The sequence below is a fragment of the Pecten maximus genome, chromosome 12 (genome assembly GCF_902652985.1).
Source record: "Pecten maximus chromosome 12, xPecMax1.1, whole genome shotgun sequence".
In the NCBI taxonomy this organism is placed as follows: Eukaryota; Metazoa; Mollusca; class Bivalvia; order Pectinida; family Pectinidae; genus Pecten; species Pecten maximus.
Genome location: NC_047026.1, coordinates 15,320,355 through 15,345,729, shown reverse-complemented (window position 1 = coordinate 15,345,729; position 25,375 = coordinate 15,320,355). Strand labels below are relative to the sequence as shown.

The following is a 25,375-nucleotide window of genomic DNA, read 5'->3' as shown; positions in this document are numbered from 1 at the left end:
ATTTTGAAACAAATTTCCTTGTTATCATATTGTTCACGGATGTGTACAGTTTGTTACATATATAATAAGCTATGAAATATTCAGGTACAAGGAATGCCAATTAGAAAGAAGAAGAAAAAGTAAGCAATACAAAAGTAAAAATCAACGAATAGATAAATGAATAAATAAATAAACTACATAAATACATTTTTCAGTGGTTTGTCACTTGAGACAAAGTGACTTATTTTGATCGTATTTGTTCCAGGGTCGTCCGTTGTTAAAAAAAAACCCACACACACACACATTTTCGACTTAATCCTCTCAATAACAAAGAGCCCAAGGGTGATGATATCGATATATGATGGCCTACTTTCAAGTACACAGGTGTCAATTGTGTACAATTTTAATATAAAAACAAAAACATCAACTATCCAAATGTATTACAGAATTCAGTAAGATTGAGCGTTAAGGCCCATGGGCCTGTTATTTGTAAATTGTGCAAATTATTTTGTACCTTGATTGTAATGGGTATCGAAAATCTAGGCTCACGCCCATGGGCCTGTTATTTGTAAATTGTGCAAATCATTTTGTACCTTGATTGTAATGGGTATCGAAAATCTAGGCTCACTCCAAAATGCCTTGCTCAATAAGAAATTCAATGCCTATACATGTATTTTACCATTTAAAATAAGAAGTGTGTAAATGGAAAATATGCGTGTTCATTGTTTATAATCTGGTATGTATAGGATTTTTTACAATATCATTTCATTATTTGTTGTTATTCCAACATTTTCATTGTCAGTTTGGAATTAAAAAGTACTTCATACAATTTTGTGATATTCTGGTTAATTGTCCGGCCTTTATAAAACTTTCTGAAAGGGTACTTTCTCAGATTTCAGTTCTCATTTTTAATTCTCCTGCAGAAAGAATGTTGTGTTTTTAATTATTTATCCGGTAAAAATTAAAATATTCAACTATAAATCAGACTTACTGAATATTTTCTGAATAGTGTCTAAGGTACTTACAGAGAGGGCAGTACAATGGTATATCTATATTTGCAAACACAATTCGCTTCAATTCAAACTTTATTTATAATCGGTACCGATCATAAAGAATCAACATTAGCTCTAATGTAGCTATTAAAATCGACTCAAACAGTAAAAGACATGCACAGATACAAAATAAAAAAGGTAAATAAAAATAAATAAAAATAAATAATACATTAAAACATACTTATGCTTACATGTTTGCAAAAGATATCATGTATTTTGCTTTATAAAGTATACTTTTAGCCTACCTCAAACACTCATGAATATCAAATTTCCATTTCATTTCAGAAACCGATTACAATGTACATTGTAGTGCAAATTGGTATCGAGGCCATATACTGAAGCTTAGTCTTCTAATGTAGTTCCTAAATAGGAAAACAATTGGTACATGAACAATTTTTATGCCATCATATTTTGACCAAAAGAAACAATTTAAATTGTTATTTTCATTTGATTCTATTATATTTTATTCAATTAATATTTTCGAATTTTAGCAGAGACCCATTATTATATATTTGTTCTAATCCAAGGGAAGTAATCCTTACATTGGTTCTACAGTTACTTCCCCTAGATTCACAACAAGCTATTTCATTGGTTAATAGAAACAGGAAGCGCCGACTTCAAAGGGTGTGATTTCACAAACAACTGCAGATTTGTACTGAACCCACATCCATAGAGCTGTAATTAGAAGAGAGTCAACGCCCAAAATTGGTTTGAGAAAGACCAAAAACAGGTTTGCAATATAGCATTTTCTTAGAACGAAAGAAATGTATCGTAAAAATCTGATATTTCGTAAATGTTGTCAAAATCTAATGGAAATTCTGCAGTAGACAACTGGGCTGCTAACCACTGATAACGTTATATTATAATCAGTTGATAATGTAGGCCTATAGGTTTGCCTAAAATAAAAACATAAAGTTACATAACTCATTTTAAAACTCAAACATTTTGTCACGCGATGGACAGACAGAAATTAAGATTCTTCTGTTTCGTAGATCTTTTTGCTTCCCGGAATCGGATTTTTGTTTATAGATGCATGGCTATGGGTCATTGGTCATTTCGGCATCATTAAGATATGTATATACTACATTTTAACTACCACCTATCGCTTGAACACATTACTATGACGATGCAAGAACAATTTAAACCAGTTAGATGCCCAAACCATGTTACCGTTTCTTTATAAACATCGCTACAGTATACTTACGTTACCATTTGAACCATGGACGAGATGGAAATTTACACATTGACCACCTCCCCATTCAGGACCACTGAACTTCTCTCTGATGCATAACAGTGTTTGTTAAATTAAGATGTCCTTATAGTCATAGGTGCTGCATACCAATTTACCTAATACCTGCATAGTGCTGAATGCAAAGACATAAGCTTATGACAACAATCATATTTGGGTGATAAGTTATTAAATATAAGATCATGTTCGCTCAGATTAGGCTGGTTTACAGAAGTAATTTTATGTATATATATATATATTATAGATTGTTCCAGACACTAATTCAGTTCAGTATTTGGAATTCAGGGGAATAAGTATTGGGAAGTCTTTTTATTACTATGAAAAAGAAGGATCTATTCTGTACAACGCCACTTCATTAATTCATTATCAAGTGGCCATGGTGATAGGTTTTGGGAGGTTGTGCTGATCAGCCTATAGCTATATAAGCTTATATATAGCATTTGCAAAAGAAATTACTGTAAATATTCACGTATGCTGCACACTCATATATAGTGATATATATGTAACAGAGCGCATGATTAATTAAATTTAAATCACTGTCTCCGCTAGGGATCGAACCCGGGACCTCTGGCTTACACGCTCAACCGATCGAGCTAAAGAGAAGATCTCTCTAGCCAAGCGGTATATTGCGGCTAGTATTTACCAGGGTTACATACTCCCCCTCCAGGAAAGAACTCGTGCTCGAGTTTCCAGGGGTAACAGCGATGCTTGTGGAGCATCCCTAAGTATTTTTCCTGGGTCCCTTCATGGGCGCCAATGTAACAGAGCGCATGATTAATTAAATTTAAATCACTGCCTCCGCTAGGGATCGAACCCGGGACCTCTGGCTTACTAGTCTTACGATCAACCGATTGAGCTAAAGAGAAGATCTCTCTAGCCGAGCGGTATATTGCGGCTAGTATTTACCAGGGTTACATCATCTTCGCAAGCCAAGGCTTCTGATTACGTTACACTCCACGAACCCTTGGCAGATATAGGCGTCAGTTCTGGCCCTCTAGCGGTGATTCGAAATTTCCACCCTTCACGCATGAAATTTTCGACCAATCAAAACAAGCGTTACCGATTTACTTCATCGGTGATGTTTACAAACACACATCGAGGTTTGGTGTCATTTCGATGAGATATGTGATCAATGACTTATATGAATTGATCAAACACTGCGAATGTTCCCCCAAAGATTGTGATTTTTGTATTTAGGTAAAATGCCATGACATAGTCGGCAATGTAGCTCTGTACTGGGTGCCGCATTTTTTGTTTACTGCGAAACCAAGCCAGAATGTAAAACGCGATTTGATTGGGTGCCCTGGGATTCCAGGGCGCGACGGTTTGAACACGACTATATCCGCCAAGGGTTCGTGGAGTGTAACGTAATCAGAAGCCTTGGCTAGCGAAGATGGGGTTACATATATAGTGATATATATTAAATTTATCAACTTTATTTATTTCATGATTGCAAATTGGTAACAGCGCTAGCTCACCCACAATCTAGTAGCTGCCATCAAGCGTTTAAATACATCTTTGTTTAAATTATGACTGTGTCATGATTTTAGCAATGGATGTTGCTACTTTAAATTTATCACCAGCTTTAATTTCCATATCAAAATAAAACTGACTTTACATTGAATGTTTTCAGCACCTTTGAATTTAATAGTTTAAATACTGAATTGTATTAAATCATTATATAATTAGTTGACAAAATCTGGTTGAATGTTTGTTACAAGATATTTGAAACTTGCTAAATTAATGTAACCAGAATTTCTACATGATACTTTTGATTATCTAAACAATAGACAAAGACAAATAGACATTTTACTTTGTCATAATTAAGTTAAAATGTGTTTTGCAACCAGCTTGTTATATCTAAATGGTTTTTAGAATTAACTGTCCTTGTAACTTTTCAGCTTGGGTTTGATTTTCTTTTTGTGAACACCTTTCTCTGCAATATTGTTTGGCCAGAAATGGTTTTATGGACCAATTATATTGTTGCTTGGTCATTTACCAAAAAAAAAAAAACAGTTTAAATTTGGACTACCGTATTTTACCCGGTATAAGTACTAATGCTTATTTTGATGAATATGCAGCTTTTAAAAAATATTGACAAAGCACCTTCATCTTGCAAAATTGGTTGTATCCAAATAACATACTTTCACAGGTCCAGATAATCATGTATACAGTACGTATATCCTATTCATATCAATTCCAAGATGTCAAAATAGTCTTGTTCAATTTTAATTGTAGATACAAGTACACATGTCAGTACAAGTGTTTTTGTTCTGAAGTGAGCTGAAAAGTGAAGACAATGGCGTCCATGACTTTTATGCCCTATGTTGATAAGGAGAATGCTGGATCCCTCGGAATTCACTCGGGCAAGGGGCAACAGCGAGCATCATCTGGACTTGGAGGTTGGTGTCAAGATGAAAAATTGTCTCTGCTCATATCTAGACTGATGTACATGGTATACATACATATAATTAATTATCTAACCTCTAGATCTCCTTCTCCAAGATTTATTGATAAATAAATAAAAAGAAGAGGCTGTCTGCCAATTGTTAAAAGTTTTGCTAATGGAAGTTTAGACCTGAATTGGATGAGTATCAGGCATGTTATTATAAAATGTATGATGATCTACTGACAACCCTTGTATGTAATGTTTTATAGTTGGAAAGGTTTTTGGAAGTTCTTCACAAAACCAGTTGGTGACACCCAGGAGGGCTTTAGGTGATGTCAGCAATCGTGGTCTAAGCTTAAACACCAATTCACAAAGTTTGAAACAACAGAAGCCTGCTTTCAAACAACCTGCACCCCAACAGAAAAAAGGACTCAAAATACAAGGAAACAAACCTAATAACAATACACAGGTAAGATTAGTCATCAATAAACCTAATAACAATACACAGGTAAGATTAGTAATCAATAAACCCAATAACAATACACAGGTCAGATTAGTAATCAACAAACCCAATAACAATACACAGGTAAGATTAGTAATCAATAAACCTAATAACAATACACAGGTAAGATTAGCAATAAAACTATCAACAATTCACAGGTTAGATGACCATGAGCTATCACTAAATTGTTGTGTGGAATTACAGAAATCAAATGTTTTTACTTTTTCTTATGTTCATAGAGATGATTGTTATATGAACTAGGGTTGTCAAAGTGGATCATCAAAACTACTTACAGGTTAATTGGAAGGTTGTTTTGAAATGTTAACTGTTGATTGTTAGATCAGAGAATTAAGTAAGATCATATAATTATTAACATCTTGGAATACATAAATAATTGAAATAAACAATGTTATGTGAAAAGCAAATAATTTTATTCACGTTTCAACTGCAAAAGTTGCTCTGTATGTACAGTACATGCAGTGTATTAAACAATTGATAGTCTGCGATATTTGATGATAGCCGACATAAGAAAAATGGCATTGATATATGTATAGAGAATTTAAAGTTACAACAAAACGTGTTGAAAAATTCATAGACCGATCACAGAAGGAACCAGTCGCAAAATATGGTTGTCATGGAAATGACACATATACCTGTACATAAAATTATGAACTCAGCTATACATGTAGCTCTTGCCAAAGCTGATCGATCCATTTCGGGTGCTGGAATGCGGTTTTTGTTAGGAAATATGATTTGATCAACTAGGTCTGGTGAAAGTTGATTGCGCAGTTTGTTTACAATTAGACCATGCCCAGCAGCAGAAAAAATTCTCCCAGATGTTCCTGGTACTGGAAGGTACTTATTAGCTAGCATTGAAAAACTTCAAAAATCTTTTAAGAGTTTTTTGCCACCATTCCAGTGAATCACATCCGATAGCTGGCTTTTGAGCTATATAAATAGTGAGCTCGAAATCATTATCGTCGTCAGGATGATAAGACATCAGGAAATCAAAAGGCCACCGAACCTTAGACTTTCTTGGTTTGGTTTGGGCTCGTCGGAGGATTCCAAAGTTTAAACTATGCTCAATGGGAGATTGTCGACATGGGGCTTGGGAATGATAATAGGACTTGTGATTAGTTTTCAACTTTTCATAGCAACTTCATTTTCAATCTGGCCATTGAGTAGTGTTCAGTAATGAATATAATTTGATGTTGATATGGCAATTAGGAATGGTGCTTCTTTCGTTAACACTGACACTTGGTTTGTGCAAATTGTGGAAAGAAGTCCGTCAGTATTTACAAATATTAATATGCAACAAACTGGTACATATTCTACACTCAAGTTATCGAGAAATAAAGTTGCTCACACTCAGGTTATCAATTCAGAAACTGTAGAAATTATAGATATTCATTAAATTTTGAAATGTTTGTTGTAATATCTCTTGATCTGCTGTTTGTCAAAAGGATGAAGATTTTTTTACATAAACATATAGATTTGACAATATACCTTGTCAATAACAAATTGAATCTTACAGATCAGTTTAAATTCTGTTTTATGTATTTCTGTGCTTCCTATCTACACAAACTGGATTGGGTTTAGGCAAGCAGATTTTGTTATCCCAAGCGCTATTAAGTTTGCATGGATATACCAATGGGTTCCGTCTGTCCCGATTCGCCTTTTGCGGCCACAATGTTTTTTGAAGGAATGATCAGATTTTGATGAAACTTGCTTGGTAGACTTATTACCTGAATTCCTTGTTCAAGTTTGATTATCAGCATATTCCGCGAATAATTAATGAGGCTGCTATGATCTGATTTGCTGATTACTTTCCCACACAATATCTATTGAAGGAATTATCAGATTTTGATGAAACTTGATTGGTAGACTTATTACCTAAACCCCTCACTCAAGTTTTATTATTATCATATTCTGTGCATATTTCAACCATGTTTAGTTAGACCTATCCAGTAGAAAGAAAGGGAGAATATCAGCATGATCAGCTCATTTTGATAGTTCACTGTACAGTATATTATGTTATAATAATTATTGAATTGTTACTTTTTATGTTGATTACTTTCACATGAACTTGATGACTGAACACAAATACATACTGTATAATGATTCTAAATGCTATGTCATGTGTTTCATATTTTTATGCATGTAGCCCACTTTATTTCATGTAATACAATATTTCCATAGCCAAGGGATCTTGACGTCTATGTAGTTGTTTTAATAGTAATGTATTCTATTTCAGTCCAAATCTTTGACTAAGGAAAAACCTGTCCCCATAGAGCCTCACTATGAGGAAATCGAACACATGCATATTCCAACAGAAATTGAAGGTAAAGTGTTGTTGATTTAGATGATATAGCAAGGTGATTTTTTTTAAACTTCCAGTTTTGAACAAAGCAAAGACAAATAGGGAATAAACCTACTATGCTTTGATTTTTACAGTGGTATATCTTGGCTTATGTAATCATGCGCAGTAAATTATAGTATTAATGTATAAATGGCAATGTACCATATGTGAGTCTGAACTGGTGTTGATGAAGGATGTGTTTGGGATAAATTGATATATAATTGAGATAATGAAGTGCTAAATAATGGAGGTGTGAACTTTACACACAGTAAATAATGAAATGGCATTTTGCTTTGATGAGATAATAGTGTGTATTTCAAACTGTTAACAATTCTTTTTGATGTTTATCAGCAAAGAAAAAAATATCTGAGACAATTAATTTTATATTATTTGTATTAATGGAATGTTAGTAAAGTCCTTTGAAATTTAAGTCTCAAACATTTTGTAATATATTGGACATTTGGTATTCATCACGAGATGTAATATTGCTTGGAACAAGATGTACCATGTAAATACATGAAACATGACACATTATCTTGGACATCAACAGATGATGATTTCGAGGATATTTGGCCAAAGTCAGAAAGAATTAGCACATACATATCACAACTGATCAGCTGGCGTCCACCCTGTCTGTTCAGTCACCTTCCCGATTCGGGTGATGAAACAGACGAAGAGGAAGAACGAAAGAAACGGATGGATAACTTGGACACTATCCTACAAAATATGCCAGAACCTCCATCTTCTGTTTGTGAGTAGCTATACAAGTCATGATAAACATAGATTCACAGCTTCAAATTTCTAAGCACAGAAAGAAAGGGAAGAAACTACACAGAAAACGAATTATGAAGGAAAAGAGAATTACCTAAAGTAATGTTGATACAGCATAAATATTACATATTTATATGTATTTTTCTCTTCAGTATTCCTGAAAAGAAAATCTGATTCTGCAGTAAACCCCACTTTTAATAGTCGCTTCCCCATATAAACCTGGTACTTTGGATACAGCAGTCTTTGGTTCAGTCTTTGGTTCACTAAAAAAAAAGACATTAGAGGAACAATCATTCCCGTCTCATGATTCTAGAGGGGGCTAAACAATTAGTCATTTTATGACCCGCACCGAGTAACTGCATTCTCACATCATAAAGCGATCCCATTGTTGCTAGGAAAGAGATGATTATATCTCGCATTGGATTGGGAAAATATTCGACATGCCCTGTGAAGTCATTGTATTGTTTCCGTGGCATCATAGATTTGTTGTGAATTGGGAATCCCCTGTATAAACCCTAGGATTTTAGGCCACCTGAGTTGAAGGCTTATGGTGACCTATGGCAATTGTCTGTTGTCAGTCAGTTACAATAAGATCTTAAAAATATTCCACATTGGGTCCAATCTTTGGCCTTTTGCTATTTAGGACTAGGGTCATGATATTGGGCCAGTAGCATGAGATACAACTTCTTCAAATGAATGGCCTTGGACTTCTTTCAAGGTCACAGAGGTCAAATTTGTTATCTTAGTTTAAAAGAAAACAGCATCAATCAGTATAAGGCCTATGGGCCTCTTGTTGATTAGTAGATGAATTATGTTGATGTTAATTAGGACTGGAAGTTCGATTGTTAATGAGTATGCAAGAAAAATAATCAAACATGGGCAGTATGTACACTCAAGTTGAGATATCCTTTCCCATGGAACAGACCCGTGTAATATTATATAAGACATGCCTTCCTGGTTCCTGTATGGGTCTTAAATGGGTTATAATTGTATAATGCTGTTGTAATGATATTATGTTATGAAAAAGATCAACTATCAACTTATGGATTTCCCATCTTTATATGACCCTAGGATTTTAAACTAATGGATTTGTAATATATTGTTCTTCATAGGTGATTTGCCAGAGCTGGGTGACGAGGATTTACATGTGCCAGAGCCAGAGAATTCTGTTCCGTTCCCCTCCGATGTGGAACTGTTTGAGATCTCTTTACCTTTGGACGATTCCATAGACATTCTTCCAAATGTTGGACAACTACAAATGCATGACACGCCATGAATTAACATCATTTTGATGCTGTTGTGGACTTAAAACAAATTGTTGTGATCTCTAAGTCAGATAGATTTCAGGAGCTAGACAGTGTTTAAAATTTGTCTCATTTCATATGTTTTCGTGGTTCTTGGGAGACAAAATGAAATATTTAAAACACATTTCATTTCAGTTTGTGGCTCCAGGACCCAGAAACAATTTTACAAGTGTTTGCTTGGCCAATTATCTAGGATGACATTATCTGTGATTGGCTGAGTCTTAAATAAGACTTCAGATTTTAACATGATCTTGAAGTCCGTTTTCATTTATGTATATAACCCAAACTGTGTGACCATATGATTTGTAGTGAGAGATTAGATTACGCTCTAAAACTAGGATTAAGTGACATTAGTATTTGTATTGTTACATTCCCTCTAGGAACACAGCTGAAAGCCACCCTGATGTTCATGATAAAGATTAATAGTTTCTTGTGTTTTTTGGGGAGTAATCAAAATCTTTTTTTTTTTTAAATTGATAATTTGGATACCTTGTTCATCTCCTTACTGGGAAATCATGTTTTACATAGGGAGCGCGCATTCATAAAAGACAAAGATGTCTTTAAAATTTGAGACTGTCAACTTTCTGGGACAGTTACCAACCTGATATAGGACAGCATTTGTTGGACAAACTTACAGGCCTCTCGCTACAGCTTTTATGTCTTGCTAATTATTACGGTCAGTTAAATATTCCCTGTAAATACACATTATGAAAAACCTATCTATGTCATGGCATGGTCTAGAATCTCATTGATGAAACTGGAGCTTATAAAGATTAATTATGTGTTGGATGTTGTAATGAAGTTCAGAGTCATCATGCTTTTACAATGTGAAAAAAAACACCCGTGTATTTAGAATTTAAAAACCCAGTGTACATGAAAATATCCTCATTTAGGGTATACTGTTTTTAAGTGTTTTATATCTAGAAGTTAGGAACTGAAGGCTTTCCGCAAGACATTGTTTAAATGCGCATAATGCCTGTCTAATGAATAAATACTTGTCTTTTATGAATTTGAATAGAGAATTCTGACTTTATTCTTTTCAAAACCATCAGGGTAATTTGTCAAATGTGATACTATCGAGAGTTACAGAGACCATGGCTTGGAGACTTTGGTAATCAGGTTGGTTTTTGAAGGACAAATTCAGATTTCACCAATTCATGCAGTAATGAACAGGCTTTTAATTGATGTTTAACCTCTTTCCAAAATTGTGAAAGAGTACAAAAAATAGAGGTTTTACTTGTACATGTGTGACTAGTTCATTTTTTTTAACTATGTACAAAGATATTTTGGATTCTGCATTTAGACTTGGGAAGGGGGTTAACATAATGATACATTAGTTATGGAGAAAGTGTGATTAAGTGTACTAGGAACCACGAAATGCAAATAGGGCAGCTATACACACACTTCCATAAAATGATTTTAATGAGTCATTTCATGATACCATGTTCCATTTCCTCATATCTGTCATATCTTTTGTCATGTGTTTTATAACAACAATCGTCAATTACCTGAACTTTGATACAAGTAGAAGCATCTGGTGAATCTCCTGATCATTAGTTGTCTCACATTTTATCACAAACCATTTTTGCTATCAACGTGAAGTAACTAACATTGATGGGAGGGGGAGGGGGTGTTAGAATTTATCACAGGGAAACCAAACAATGATCTCCCAAGAAGGTCCTTTTGTCGGCTACCATTGTAAATATATCTTTTTAATCATGTCAAATATAAGCTTATTAAATTAATGCTAGGAAAATAGTTAGAGAGTGAATCAGCAGTGCTCATGAGAACAGCGGCATATTAGAATAAATATTATTTGAGAAATAAAGATTTTGAAAGAAATATCTTCAAATAATAATAGTTACAAAGATAGTGTACAAATAGACATTGTTCTAATTTTGAGGAATATTTGACACTATAGTATTAATTAGTAAACGCATTGTTTTGGATTACTTTAGACAGGGTTGAAGGTTGGTTAGGATATATCAAATAAACTTTAAAATAGTCTTTGTCAGAGGGTCCCAGCTTTATTATGTAAAATAATCAAATATGCTATTTTTAATTGTTCTTTGTATGTTTCTTGCATTCATATTTTATAAGTTTTTAAAGTATGTAAATAAAATTATTAAAAACATACCAATTTTGAATTAAAGTTATTTCTTTTTTCACCATGAACAGTGTACATGCTTGATAAGCATATATAGTCTTCCATAACTTGTTGAATTGATAAATTTAGCAATTTCTATATTGTCTTCTTCACAAACACAACTCACAATTTTTACTGGGTAAATAATTGATCATTTTAGCAAAATATAGTATTGAAGTGTATTCTGAACTCTGACAGAACTTCCATCTGTATCATTTATGGCTTTAGTGATATGATGGCCTTTGGTAACTGAACCTATTACAAATACAATTTATTTATACTACCTGGTATGTTAGAGGTTACAGCCAACTTTATACTGACCCATAATTCAAAATTCATTCTAATTTGTGAATTAATTACTTTTCTAATATTTTCACAAACATTTTTGAAACAATTACAAAGGAATATTTATTTTATATACATGTATCAGGAGAATAGTTTTCTCTATAACAATAATAATTCATCTTTCATCTTAAACTGTAACTTTCAGCTGGCATCAATCTACATTTAATTAAATCACTTCTCACATTAAATGATGTATTGTACAGTGTTTATTCTCAAATATTTACATTTGTCTGGCATTGTCACTATATAGTCTGTTTGAGAGCTCTGGCATTGATGTACGTTTAAATGCCATCCATCACGCGCTACACTTATCAGCGTATTAATACAACACAAACCGGAACTACAATATCAGGATAATTAAGTTTAACTACTTATTATTTTGTCTACATTATTTGTTATCAAAATATGCTATTTGCGCATTACGTTGATAATAAAATGATTAACAAAATTGAGTTTTTTTTTTTTAATTTTCCATGTATGTACTATTTTGTTTGCCAAAAAGCATGTGACCATGTTCTGGCTGTTCAGCGTTGAACTGTTTTTGTATGGTATTTATGATCTATTTGAATGCCAGAGCTTTGCAAGCAAACAAATCATAATGTGCGTTATATATATAATATGGAAATTTTTTTTTAGGAAAGGCTTTTTTGAACCACTTTTAGCCTATTTCTGATTCTCCAGAAATGAATGAGGATAAGTTAATATACATACATCCAACAAGCTACAGGAAATTTAGGGTAATGAGAGAAAGCTGATTCTAATTACCCTATGTAATACAAATAAGTTTGTTTTAGTGGTATCTAACAAATCTGGGATCTTATCTTTTCTCTTCTTAAGAATTTTTACTTCCTAACATCTCCCTTGACACTGCCTCACTTTTGGCCTTTAGTTGAGCGTTCGCCCTTGTGAGGAAGGCTTTGGGTTCTGTCCCTGGCCGAGACATACCAGAGTCTTTAAAAATGGTAGTTGCTGCTCCTGCTTAGCGCTCAGCATAAAAGGAGTGGGATGACTGGTTCGCCCGTTGTCTGTATAATGTGACCGGGTGGGGGGCCCTGCTGGGTGTCTTCGGCAGTATGCTTCAGTGAGGTAGCACTATAAATCGGCAAAAGTTCCGGCCTACCACAAGGAGACTTAACACGAACATACCCCAGCCTCCCAAAACACACATACGCACTCACCACATGCATGCATGACGCACTTACGGGAGGCCGTCCTTAAATTACCTTAGCTGTTAATAGGACGTTAAACAAAATAAACCAAACCAAACCACATTACTGATATCCAAAAGAACTTTATAATTCAAAAGCCAATGACAAATTGATTTATTTCAAAATGCCTTCTTTGGATCGTAAATGTAAGTTGTCCAATTTTATCACCTAATCTTCAAACATTTATACAGATTTTACCTGTAAGACCTATTAATTCTTTTGAAATGTTATGGTTACCTAGCATCCATATGTATCACAGCATTTGTTCTTCCATAAGGATAGCATAGAATTCTCTATCTCGGCAAAATGTGTCGAGTCTTGCTGGTTTGTATCTTATAAACATCATGGGGAAAAATAAAACACATGCAGTTCTGTATGTAATAAATTTTAATAAATAGAAACAAGTTGATAGGATTCACACAATCAAAACAGTAATAAAAACACTTTAATATGAGAACAGTCAACATTGATTAATTTTTCAATATGAAGTGGTAACTTAAAACATGGTTCTTAAAAGAAAGAAAATATTCTTTATATTTAAGCTGTTGAGTTTTTGCAGGAAAAGCAAACTGATGTCAGAACAGAAATTCTTGGTTTTAATTCTTAAGAATTTGTCAACATCTAAAATCAATTTCAATGTATACACAAGATCAATAAGAAAATTTTATTTTATTTAATGGTTTTAAAGTAACCTTTACGACTGTGTGCAATCTATGAAGAATCGTTATATAATTAATCTTATTACCTGTAAATACAATCATGTAATAGTACAATTTTAAATTTTGTTAACTATTACTAAAAGCTTCTTCCTCAGGATTGAACTGAACTATAGAATGTTCGATCTTTAGATGATCTATTAGTTGTGTGAGCGAGGGTTTGGGCTCCGGAAGTTTGTTGTGTAGGTCGATCAAAGCTTGCTGACTGGTTATTCGCCATTTTCTGACCAACACTCCAAGGCTGTCCAAGTCATTCTGTAGTAAGTGAAAATTCAAAATGTTTGTATTATGTGATCTTTAGTGTGGTACAGTAACAATGCATCAATATGTACCATAGGTATAATACAAGACCTCTTCATGGTCTGCTGAACCAATTGTGCAAGCTTAGGCTTCAATGAAAGCAAATTACTGCACTAAATGGAATTTTTCAAATTCCAGGACACTACAGCTGGCTGGAGGGATGGAAGATTGACCCCAGATCACAGTATAAGCTCCCTTGCCCTTCGGGTGATTTTAAAGCATATAGGAATCGAATTATCAACAATACTGTTGATCCTATACATATCAATTCTGGTATAATGTATCTAGATTCTAGGAGGAGGAATACAAGCCAGTCACAAATGCACATCATCTAAATTTGCTATCAAAAATCTAGACAAGGGAAATAAATCTTGCTAAGTTATGAATAAATTCTCTTAAATACTTAAAGATAAAATTGACAGCAGGGTCCAGTTTTTCAAAAGATGATTAGCTAGGCTAACACAGTTTAACAACAATTTTAAAATCCCAATAAAATCACTTCTGGTAAAACAAACTTGACCAACTTTTATGAAACTAGCACTCATAAATTTCTTCTTATCTGCCCATTTTAAAGAATACACACTCAGGCTTTGAAGTAAAGGAGACTTGAGATTTTCACTTACTAAGTGATTAAGGTAATCAACTTCTGAATAACTGGACTCAAAAGCTCAGATTAACATATCAATATATGTGTACAATTGAAGGAAGGGAGACAACCTCAATAAAATAAAACAAAAGATTGAGCTAATCATGCTACTGAACAACTGGACTCAGAAGCTCAGACTATCCGATAATTCATGTATATGTGTACAAATGAAGGAAGGAAATCCCAGTTCAACCAAAAAAATTCTTCTCACCTTAGTTCTATACATTTTCACCATGTTCAATTTCCGTAGTTCTTCCTCCTTTTCTCTCAATGTATTTTTCAGTCTTTCATATTCTTCCTGAAGCATTTCTGCATCATCACTAGACCCACAATTATTAGCACTTTGTGTCTCTTTCAATGGCGTGATTTGAAATCCAGCTAATTGTTCTAACTGTTTACCGACACCTGGACTACTGCCAGTACTAGTATCACTATCAATAAAACTGTTATTGGACATCCCAGGGAAATGTAATCGGCTTGGTCTGCAACATGATGAAACATTTCTTGAGCGAATGGGTGTCCTTTCATATCTTAGTTCAGAAATTTCATTTTCCCCTTCATTGTTTACATTATTTTTTTGCACAAGACCTGTACATGTTGTATCTGGTGTTGATGACAGAAATGAATGCCTTGTGTCTTCTCCAGACTTCTGTTTACAACAGCTGTGGATGTCAACAGCAGAAACAGTTAAATTAGACACTGGAAAATATGTGCTTGGAATCTCATTTGTGCTTGTTTTTTGAGTTAATGATATAGGGCTAGGGTTTGAAAATGTATGTGGAGCTGTGAGCGAGTGTTTCCCATAGGTTGTTGAGGAATTCTCAACAGTATTTGAAAATCCATCTTTTTTATTTGTAGGGGTTGAATAATTGGGCTTTACATGTGTCAAGTCTGGTCTTATTTCCTTGTTAATGCATCCTGCTGCTGCTGCTGACTTTGGTGGAGTTGACAGGCCTAGGGTGCCCTGATGGTGGTCTCCCTTCCCGTCGAGTTCTGTTATCACAGGTGTTTGTTGTAATGTGCTAACTGGATAACTGATGCGCTTTCTTGGTGGAGCACTGATAGGAGAAGAATGGTAACGTCCGCATCTCTTTAGCCTCTCTTTCAAACTGGAGCTCAGCTTCTATCAAAAGATTACATATTCAGATCTATAATGATAGAGATTTCGACTTACTCTACTTTTTGAAAAAAATATCTTGTAAGTGTAGTTGGAGTACCGGTATGTGATCTGGTTAATGATATAAGTCTCTGTTTCAAACCCTGTATTTTTTCTAATTCGAAATAAAAAGATTCACTTTCAGAGAGTATTTTCACTTACAATGCAGCTTTTTTATTAAAGAATTTTAAAGAAATATGCCTGTTAAAGTAACAGGGCTTGCCTACATTCCTTTGGGGGCTGAACACCATGTTTTGAATCCTGAATCCACCCACTTGCCATCACAGGTATATATATATAATCATGCAACTAACTAAGACAAGTCCCAGTGCTCCACAACAATGTACACAGATTTAATGACAAGACACAGGGAACTGTGTATCCCGAGCTTCCTCTGTCCCTGACACCATGTCTGGTGGTGTAGCCCGAGTTTCCTCTGGGCTCTGACACAATGTCTGGTGGTGTAGCCCGACTTTCCTCTGGCCCTGACACCATGTCTGGTGTAGGGGCCCTACACCAGACATGGTGTCAGGGCCAGAGGAAACTCGGGCTAGGAACTGTGATGCTTGTGGCTATAGTGTTGACCTGTACAGAAATAACAATTACCAAAGTCTGATGACAGATGCAACTCTAACCACAGTCCCCTGCATCTTGAGGTAAATGGGAGTACATGGTCATTTGTAAAATTAAGATGTCTAATATGATAAACTAATTATATTCATGCCATGATATTATTTTTGCTAATATAATGGCCATGATGATAATGATGAAAAACCATTTAATATGACATGATGCATATGGATAACTGCATCCCATTGACGATAACACGATTTCTGAATCCGTCAAAACTGGTGATCTGTCTATATTCTCACACAGCTGTTATTTACTATTGTGTCTCCAGTATAGTCTAGAAACAGGCCTGGTTCCATGCAAATTATATCTAGGCGAATTTCTACTAACCTTTTGTGCCGACACAGTTTCCGAAGACATCTTATTTTTGTTTTCACAGCTATTAACCCATCGTCATCATTTGTATTCCCCGCTGATCATGAGCTGTATATACATGTATGTGTCACTTTAACGCCCAGTTATGAAATCCTGACCAAACGAAGCGTTTTGATGATCTGACAATGGCATACTAATATTCGGGACGGAGACGGATGGCAAAAGTTACACAACTGCCAATAATCAGGTACAGTACATAGTAAAGTTTAGATATTTCAAATGTGGGATGTGAGGAGTGTATATGGCATTTAGATGCATATATATATTTAGTTTATACTATATATAACCTGGCAATATTTTGCATGTAGAATTTATTGTATTATATAAATCATTAACCAGTTGACAGACAAATCTTAGTACGGTACTGTAACAGTAAATAATCGGGACTAGGCCTAACATTATTCCATTAATCAAATCTTTTAAGCACCATAGACAAATTAATCGAAGAGAAGAAAAAAACCTAACTAAAAGTATAATTATGTAATTGTTTGTGGTGTACAATGTTTTGGATATTTCACTAATTTATGTCACCAAGTTCATAAAAAAATCACATTCCAGGACACAAGTTAAAGTTCACAAGTTCAACATCATAATAATCAATATCACTTCAAGGTCACTGGTTCAAAGCTGTCACCAGTTCAAGTTCACATGTTCAAGTTCACAAGTTCAAGTTCACACATTCAAGTTCAAAGCAACAAGGTTCATATTTAAGTGGACAACAAAATCTGACCTGGCTACTCCTGAGTGATAGCATTAGGTGATATCACCCAATCATTAAAGTGATATTTCTATTAATGAGATAATATTGCCTATTCATCATTATATCAATTATATTAATTATATCACTTGCAGTATGGTGATACAGTTGTGTACATGTATATCACTTTAACATTGTGGTGATAATCAATAAATCTTTCAGGGTTTAGATCAGGATACTTGAGATAATGATACATTGTAAATGAAAAGGCTGGAAGCAAGCCTTGCAGTAAGGAAAGGAGGGAGAGAGAAGTACCTAATATATTTAACATGTAGCAGACAATTTGACCAAATTTTGACCACCTGATAAGATTCCAGAGATACCAACAAGGTGAAGGTAGCCTTATATCAGAGAGAGAGAAGGGATTACCGTCAGGAGATTGTTGTCTGATCGGAGAGAGATGGGGAAGACAGAAGAACATCAGGAGAAGGTTGTCTGATTGGAGAGAGAGAGAGAAAAGGTACCGTCAGGTGAAGGTTGTCTGATTGGAGAGAGAGAGAGGGAGGAGAGATAGAGAAGGGATACCATCAGGAGAAAGTTGTATACATATGATCTAATAGAGGGAGGGAGACAGAAGGGATTACCACCAGGTGAAGGTTGTCTGATTGGAGAGAGAGAAAAAGATGACATCAGGAGAAGGTTGTCTGATCGGGGAGAGAGAGTGAGTGAGAGGGAGGAGAAATAGAGAAGGGATACCATCGGGAGAAGTTATCTGATCAGAGAGGGGAGAGAGAGAAAAGATACCATCAGGTGGAGGTTGTCTGATCAGAGAGAGGGGAGAAGGAGAGAAAAAGATACCATCAGGAGAACGTTGTATGATCTGATAGAGAGAGGGGGACAGAAGGGATTCCATCAGGATCCCCGGAGAAGGTTGTCTGATCAGAGAGAGGGGAGAGAGAGAAAAGGTACCATCAGAAGAAGTTGTCTGATCAGAGAGAGAGGGGAGAGAGAGAGAAAAAGGTGACATCAGGAGAAGATTGTCTGATGAATTACAATCAAATTATTTTCCCCTTTGTTAATGCTTGCTGATACATTTATATGGGGTGCGTTTGTAGTCCGCATCACACACACAGGTGACCATGTTGAACAGTCTACATGTAACAATATGGGAAGTTATATACAGTTTTATCATGTTAGAGCCACTGGTTTGTGGTAAAGTGAATGAAACATATAGTAAAGATTGCTGTACATTATATTTGTGGTGTTGTAAGGGCAGTGCTTGTACATTTACATGTGTTTGTAATAGATCCGGTCCATGGTGGTGTCACCCCCTTGCAATTTATATGATTGATTCACTTATTATTGTGACAAGGCACAAAAAGTGTTACAATACAGTGATTAATTGTAATTATGGGATATATCACACATTTACCAGGTTTTTTAATTGTTGATATATCACCATAATCTTCATTTGAATATAAGTCATTGAAAATAGTCATAAAATGCTGAAATTGAAATGATCCTATTTATGGTAATATGACTAATACCAATTGATTTTAAGAATTTATGATATCACCATTACATTGTGATGGATATGACTATAACACAGTGGCGATATAATCATTATAAATCAGAGTGATCTCACCGATTCAGGCTGTATACATGGTATCACTTCAATTAATATGTGATATCACCTACATGATTTATAATTGTTTAGTTACTTATCACCTAATTGTTTTAGTGACCTACATTGTATCACCTAATTCTTTTAGAACCTATCACCTAATTGTTTTAGTGACCTATCACCAAATTGTTTTAGTGACATATCATCTAATTGTTTTAGTGACCTATCACCCAATTGTTTTAGTGACCTATCACCAAATTGTTTTAGTGACATATCATCTAATTGTTTTAGTGACCTATCACCCAATTGTTTTAGTGACCTATCACCTAATTGTTTTAGTGACCTATCACCTAATTGTTTTAGTGACCTATCACCTAATTGTTTTAGTGACCTATCACCTAATTGTTTTAGTGACCTATCACCAAATTGTTTTAGTGACCTATCACCTAATTGTTTTAGTGACCTATCATCTAATTGTTTTAGTGACCTATCACCAAATTGTTTTAGTGACCTATCACCTAATTGTTTTAGTGACCTATCACCTAATTGTTTTAGTGACCTATCACCCAATTGTTTTAGTGACCTATCACCTAATTGTTTTAGTGACCTATCACCTAATTGTTTAGTGACCTATCACCTAATTGTTTTAGTACCTATCACCTAATTGTTTTAGTGACCTATCACCTAATTGTTTGAGCGATATCACTACAATGGAATATAAAGAAGAGAGATGCCTCATGAAGATGATATATAAAATTATTGGCCATTTGATAATTGTGATATAATCCATTGTTTCAGATTTGCAGTTGACATAAGGATGCTGACTTCATTCAGTCCTTGGAAACACTAGATACAGTATTGATCAGACAGAATGGCTTCAGTTGTGTCTCTCATCCAAGGGGCTAGCCGAGGAATTGGCCTACAGTTCTGTAAAACAATACTTAAACGTCATCCAAGTAGCATTGTGATAGCAACATGTCGTCAACCAAACAATTCAACAGAACTTCAGCAACTGAAAGCGGAGAATCCAGACCGGTTAGATCTGTGTGTGTTAGACATCACCAAAGATGAACAAATTGAAAACGTGGCAAAATTTACTCAAGAAAAATATGGGAAGTTAGACTTGCTTATCAACAGTGCTGGAATGCTTCATTCAAGTGGGAGAGGAGAAACAAGCTTACGGGAAATCTCTAGAAAGGTAGTTATAGTTCACCATAGTACTGTCACATATTTATCCAGCAGTTCATGAGGCTTAGAAATAACTCAGCCATAGCTATTGTTTTTGCAGTGAAACTTATCATTTTATTATTCTAGAATTTCTCTTAAGAGGTCTGCTCGACTTTCAAAGTTTATAATGGCTTGGTCCCCAGGATCTCTTGTAGGATAATACGACACCACAGCCTGGGACTATAGATTTGCACTCAGTCATTTAGTACATTAGTTTATCACTTTGTTGGTTGGGACATATCTTGTACACTTTGTTCAGCTACAAGTGTCACATTTTCACTGTGAGTACCACCTAAGAATGGCAGAATGATGTATGGTTAAATTGGGTGTTTAAAACTCCAGTATAGAGTTAATAGTATGGCCATTTAATCATCTTTAAAATTGAAGACTTTCTTGATGTTGAAATATGATACATGTAGATGGCTTTGGTTACTTACCAATTTTCATGTGTCTTAGCATAAATATTGATCCATCAACATAACATTTATTGACTGGAAAATCAGTAATTCATCAGAAAAAGAGAGAAGTTGTATATGTATATATAATTAGAGTTTTCAAAACTGCTCATTTTATGGAACACAGTTATCTGAACCTTCAATATTATTCAAATTGAATGCTACAGTTGAAATTTTTAAAAACAAGAGGCCCAAAGGGCCTCATCGCTCACCTGGTTTCATGAGATATGAAACAAGAATTATGCTTAAGTATATTTTTCACTGGTATTACTATGTCAATATGTTATAAGCATTTTATATGGGTATATAAACATTAGTTTTATTGTAATTATAAAAATGTCAATTTGGCTTAGTTGCAGAGAAGAAGTTGTTTATATCAATTTAGCCAAATTGATCCCTTTTGGCCCCACCCCTCAGCCCCCAGGGGAGTCAGCCCCACCATTTGTACAATTTTAAATCCCCACCTCAAGGGGATGCTACCAGGCAAATATGAGCGATATCCATTGCTTAGTTTTAGAGAAGAAGTTGTTAATGTCAATTTATCCAAATTGACCCCTTCTGGCCCCGCCCCTCAGCCCCCAGGGGGGTCAGCCTGTCATTTGTACAATTTTGAATCCCTACGATACGCCAAGGGGATGCTACCAGGCAAATATGAGCGATATCCATTGCTTAGTTTCAGAGAAGAAGTTGTTTACATCGATTGAGGCAAATTTACCCCTTTTGACCCTGCCTCTCAGACCCCCCGGGGGTCAACCCCGCCATTTGTACAATTTTGAGTCCCCACCCCATAGGGATGCTTTTGACCAAATTTTGTCAAATTCCCATCTGTTGTTATGAAGAAGATGTCAATTGTTTACGGACAGACGGACGGACAGACGACGGACGGATGACGGAAGCCACGGTATGGCATAAGCTCACCTTGGTCCTTCAGACCAGGTGAGCTAAAAATGGTTATACTGGCAGCATAATATAAGAATATTCTAATATATTTTCAGGGTCTCATTGAAACTTTGGATACAAATACTGTTGGACCTTTGCTGATGGCTAAACATTTGCCCCACTCCTCAAGTCAGGAACTGGTTATTTTGGAATGAAGTCACCTGATTCTAAAAAGAAGCACTCCTCAATTCTAGTCAACATGTCCGCCAAAGTGGGATCAATCACAGATAATCGTAAGTTAACCCAAGTCCACGTAAGTTAACTGGTGACTAGGGAGTCCCTGGGTTAAAGTTCTGGTCTGGTCGTTGCATTTTCCTGTCCTGTTACATTTGGCGCCCCAACTAAATACCAGAGGGGGTATAGGGTCTCGGGTGTGTCTTCAGAGTGGAAGACTTTGTTGAACGAGAGAGGAATGTAGCGGAACTGGACTAGGCTAAACGCCAGTGGCCCGGTAGCTCAAACAGTTAAATCGTCTGTCTAGAGTTCGGAGGTCCAGGTTCATGCCTCTGTATGGTCGTTGTATATTTTTATATTTTTCTCTTGTTACAAGATAAATTTGAGTCAGTCTATGAGTTCTAATTGTATTTTCATCATCAGATAAAAGTTAAGTTTAATACTCATTGAATATATATATCATCAGAAATTCTTAAAATCTTTTTTTTCTATATTTTTTCAGAGCTTGGAGGATGGTACAGTTATCGGATGTCCAAAGCTGCCCTGAACATGTGTACTAAAAACCTGAGTATAGAATTAGGCAGAGGCAGCAAATCTGTCATATGTGTTTCTCTCCACCCTGGGACCGTTGACACGGACTTATCACGACCCTACCACAAAAATGTGTCAAAGTTATTCACTACGGAATACAGTGTTGACTGTCTGATGGACATTGTGGAAAGTCTGACAACTTCAGACACCGGAAAGTTTTTTCTCTATGATAGAACACTTTTTCCTTTTTAGATGCAATTAAATCTGTTCAATCTGAGACTATGTAACATAGAGATCAGTTCAAATTACAGAATTGGAGATAACACTTTACTATGTATAATCTAATGGGAAGTTGTTCCATAAGTTAAGATCTCATCAGCACTTTCTGAGAAATAACAATGTTGTGTCAGGCCGTGAATACATTATCATGGTCAGCAGAAGCACAGGCATTAAATTAGTCCAAATATCAAATATATTTTCTCTGAGTCGATTGCTAAATAAAGATATATATAATTTAATCTGATGTGGATCTATAGAAGCCAACACATTGTGATTGGTCAGTTACTCCTTACTACCACTTGTCATTTTCAATTTTTTGCAAGTGTTAATTGTTACAATTAAATTTATTTATGACATAGACATAATTACAAACAGTAACTATGTCTAACACATTTTGTGACATATTTGCATATTTTTGTTTACATTGAAAATTAATCTACATAGAAAATAAATTTATTTGATATCGGCATATTCAGGTTTGTGATGTTATTTATTCTAGCAAATTAAAGTCAAGAAAGAATAAGAAAAACACTGCCTTCAGTCATTATCTACCAGACATCATAACTTTCACAGATGAACTTCACCTTTGACCCCTGATATTGAATTTTAATCAGATACATTTCATTGTTTCATTTCCAGTTATTCCATTCCGGTATATGGTCAACATGTATCAATTAAAAAAGGCTTTTGCACTTCCTAGAAGACCTATCCAACAGAAACCATTATAACAGTAACTTTTATCAGAGACATATATAGACATATATATCTATATATGTCTTACAGTCTCTGCTTTTATCAATGACATTCACCTTTCATCCTGGTATATTTATCCAGATATAAGCCCATGCCTGAGAATAATCCCACACATGGCTAATGCAGTTCAGTAAAAGATTTTTTGAAACAAACTGTGTTAGTCCGCTGGGCGTATTGCAGGATAAATACAGTAAAGTTTTTGACAGTATGGTGGGGCAAGGCATTAAGTAACCAAAGCACCTTTTTGTCTTCCTGTCATGTGAAGATGGAGTGTTACATGCAGAAATCGGCTCTCACATTGCTTCATTATTTAAAGAGTTGTGGCCCTTTGTTTTTCTTGTCTCTGTCTTAACCCTAACAGTGTTTGCCTTATGGAAATGTACCTGTATGCATTTTACACAAATGCATATTAGAACAGGCACCAGTTTGCTGTTGAATTTTCATATTGAAATTATTTCAGATTCAAAATATCTTAACTTGATTACATTTATTAGCTCACCTGGTCCGTCCGTCCGTCAACAATTGACTTCTTCTTCATAACCACACATCAGAATTTGACCAAATTTGGTCAGAAGCATTCCTATGGGTAGGGGACTCAGAATTGTACAAATGATGGGGCTGACCCCCTGGGGGCCCCTGGGGCGGGGCCAAAAGGGGTCATTTTTGCGCTATTGATATAAACGACTTCTTCTCTGAAGCCAAGCAATGGCTATCACTCATATTTGCCTGGTAGCATCACTATGGGGTGGGGATTCAAAATTGTACAAATGATGGGGCTAACCCCCAGGGGCCTGAGGGGTGGGGCCGAATGTGGTCAATTTGGCTATACAGTATTGATATAAACGACTTCTTCTCTGAAACCAAGCAATGGCTATCGCTCATATTTGCCTGGTAGCATCATTATGGGGTGGTGATTAAAAATTGTACAAATGATGGGACTGACCCCCCAGGGGCCTGAGGAGTGGGGCCAAATGTGGTCAATTTGGCTATATTTATATAAACAACTTCTTCTCTGAAACCGAGCAATGGATATCTGTCATATTTTACTGGTAGCATCACCTTGGGGTAGGAATTTGAAATTGTACAAATGACAGGGCTGACCCCCTGGGGTCTGAGGGGCGGGGCCAAAAGGAGTCAGTTTTACAGAATTGATATAAACGACTTCTGCTCTGAAACTAAGCAATGGATATTACTCATATTTACCTGGTAGCATCCCTATGGACAGGGGATTCAAAATTATACAAATGGTGGGGCTGACCCCCAAGGGGTCTGAGGGGCAGGGCCAAAAGGGGTCAATTTGCCTCTCTTAATATAAATGACTTCTTCTCTGAAAAGAGGCAATGGATATCGCTCATATTTGCCTGGTAGCATCACTATGGGGTGGGGATTAAAATTTGTACAAATGATGGAGCTGACCCCCCAGGGGCCTGAGGGGCGGGGCCAAATGTGGTCAATTGGGCTATATTGATATTAGCGACTTCTTCTCTGAAACCAAGCAATGGATATTGCTCTTATTTGCCTGGTAGCATCACTTTTGGGTGGGCATTCAAAATTGTACAAATGGTGAGG

The 25,375-nt window shown here is 35.5% G+C and overlaps 3 protein-coding genes across 3 annotated transcripts; 2 read left to right on the top strand and 1 right to left on the bottom strand.

Moving 5' to 3' along the window:
• Positions 1 to 1,627: 1,627 nt before the first annotated feature.
• LOC117339508 lies at positions 1,628 to 11,752 on the top strand. The gene is made up of 6 exons (XM_033901151.1): positions 1,628 to 1,761; positions 4,519 to 4,682; positions 4,939 to 5,138; positions 7,426 to 7,513; positions 8,081 to 8,281; positions 9,414 to 11,752. The coding sequence occupies exons 2-6, from the start codon at positions 4,580 to 4,582 to the stop codon at positions 9,575 to 9,577; spliced, it is 756 nt and encodes a 251-aa protein (XP_033757042.1). The 5' UTR covers positions 1,628 to 1,761; positions 4,519 to 4,579; the 3' UTR covers positions 9,578 to 11,752.
• A 1,929-nt stretch (positions 11,753 to 13,681) lies between these two features.
• Positions 13,682 to 17,216, bottom strand: LOC117339758. The gene is made up of 3 exons (XM_033901473.1): positions 17,083 to 17,216; positions 15,178 to 16,089; positions 13,682 to 14,275 (listed from the first exon to the last, which is right to left on the bottom strand). Exons 1-3 carry the CDS (start codon positions 17,110 to 17,112, stop codon positions 14,090 to 14,092), a joined length of 1,128 nt encoding a protein of 375 aa, XP_033757364.1. The 5' UTR covers positions 17,113 to 17,216; the 3' UTR covers positions 13,682 to 14,089.
• Positions 17,217 to 18,094: 878 nt separating this feature from the next.
• LOC117339759 (C-factor-like) lies at positions 18,095 to 23,522 on the top strand. Its single transcript, XM_033901474.1, is given in 5 exon segments — positions 18,095 to 18,314; positions 20,247 to 20,646; positions 22,126 to 22,177; positions 22,180 to 22,302; positions 22,746 to 23,522. Coding segments are annotated over 4 exon segments (783 nt in total). The 5' UTR covers positions 18,095 to 18,314; positions 20,247 to 20,319; the 3' UTR covers positions 23,027 to 23,522.
• The last annotated feature ends 1,853 nt before the right edge of the window (positions 23,523 to 25,375 follow it).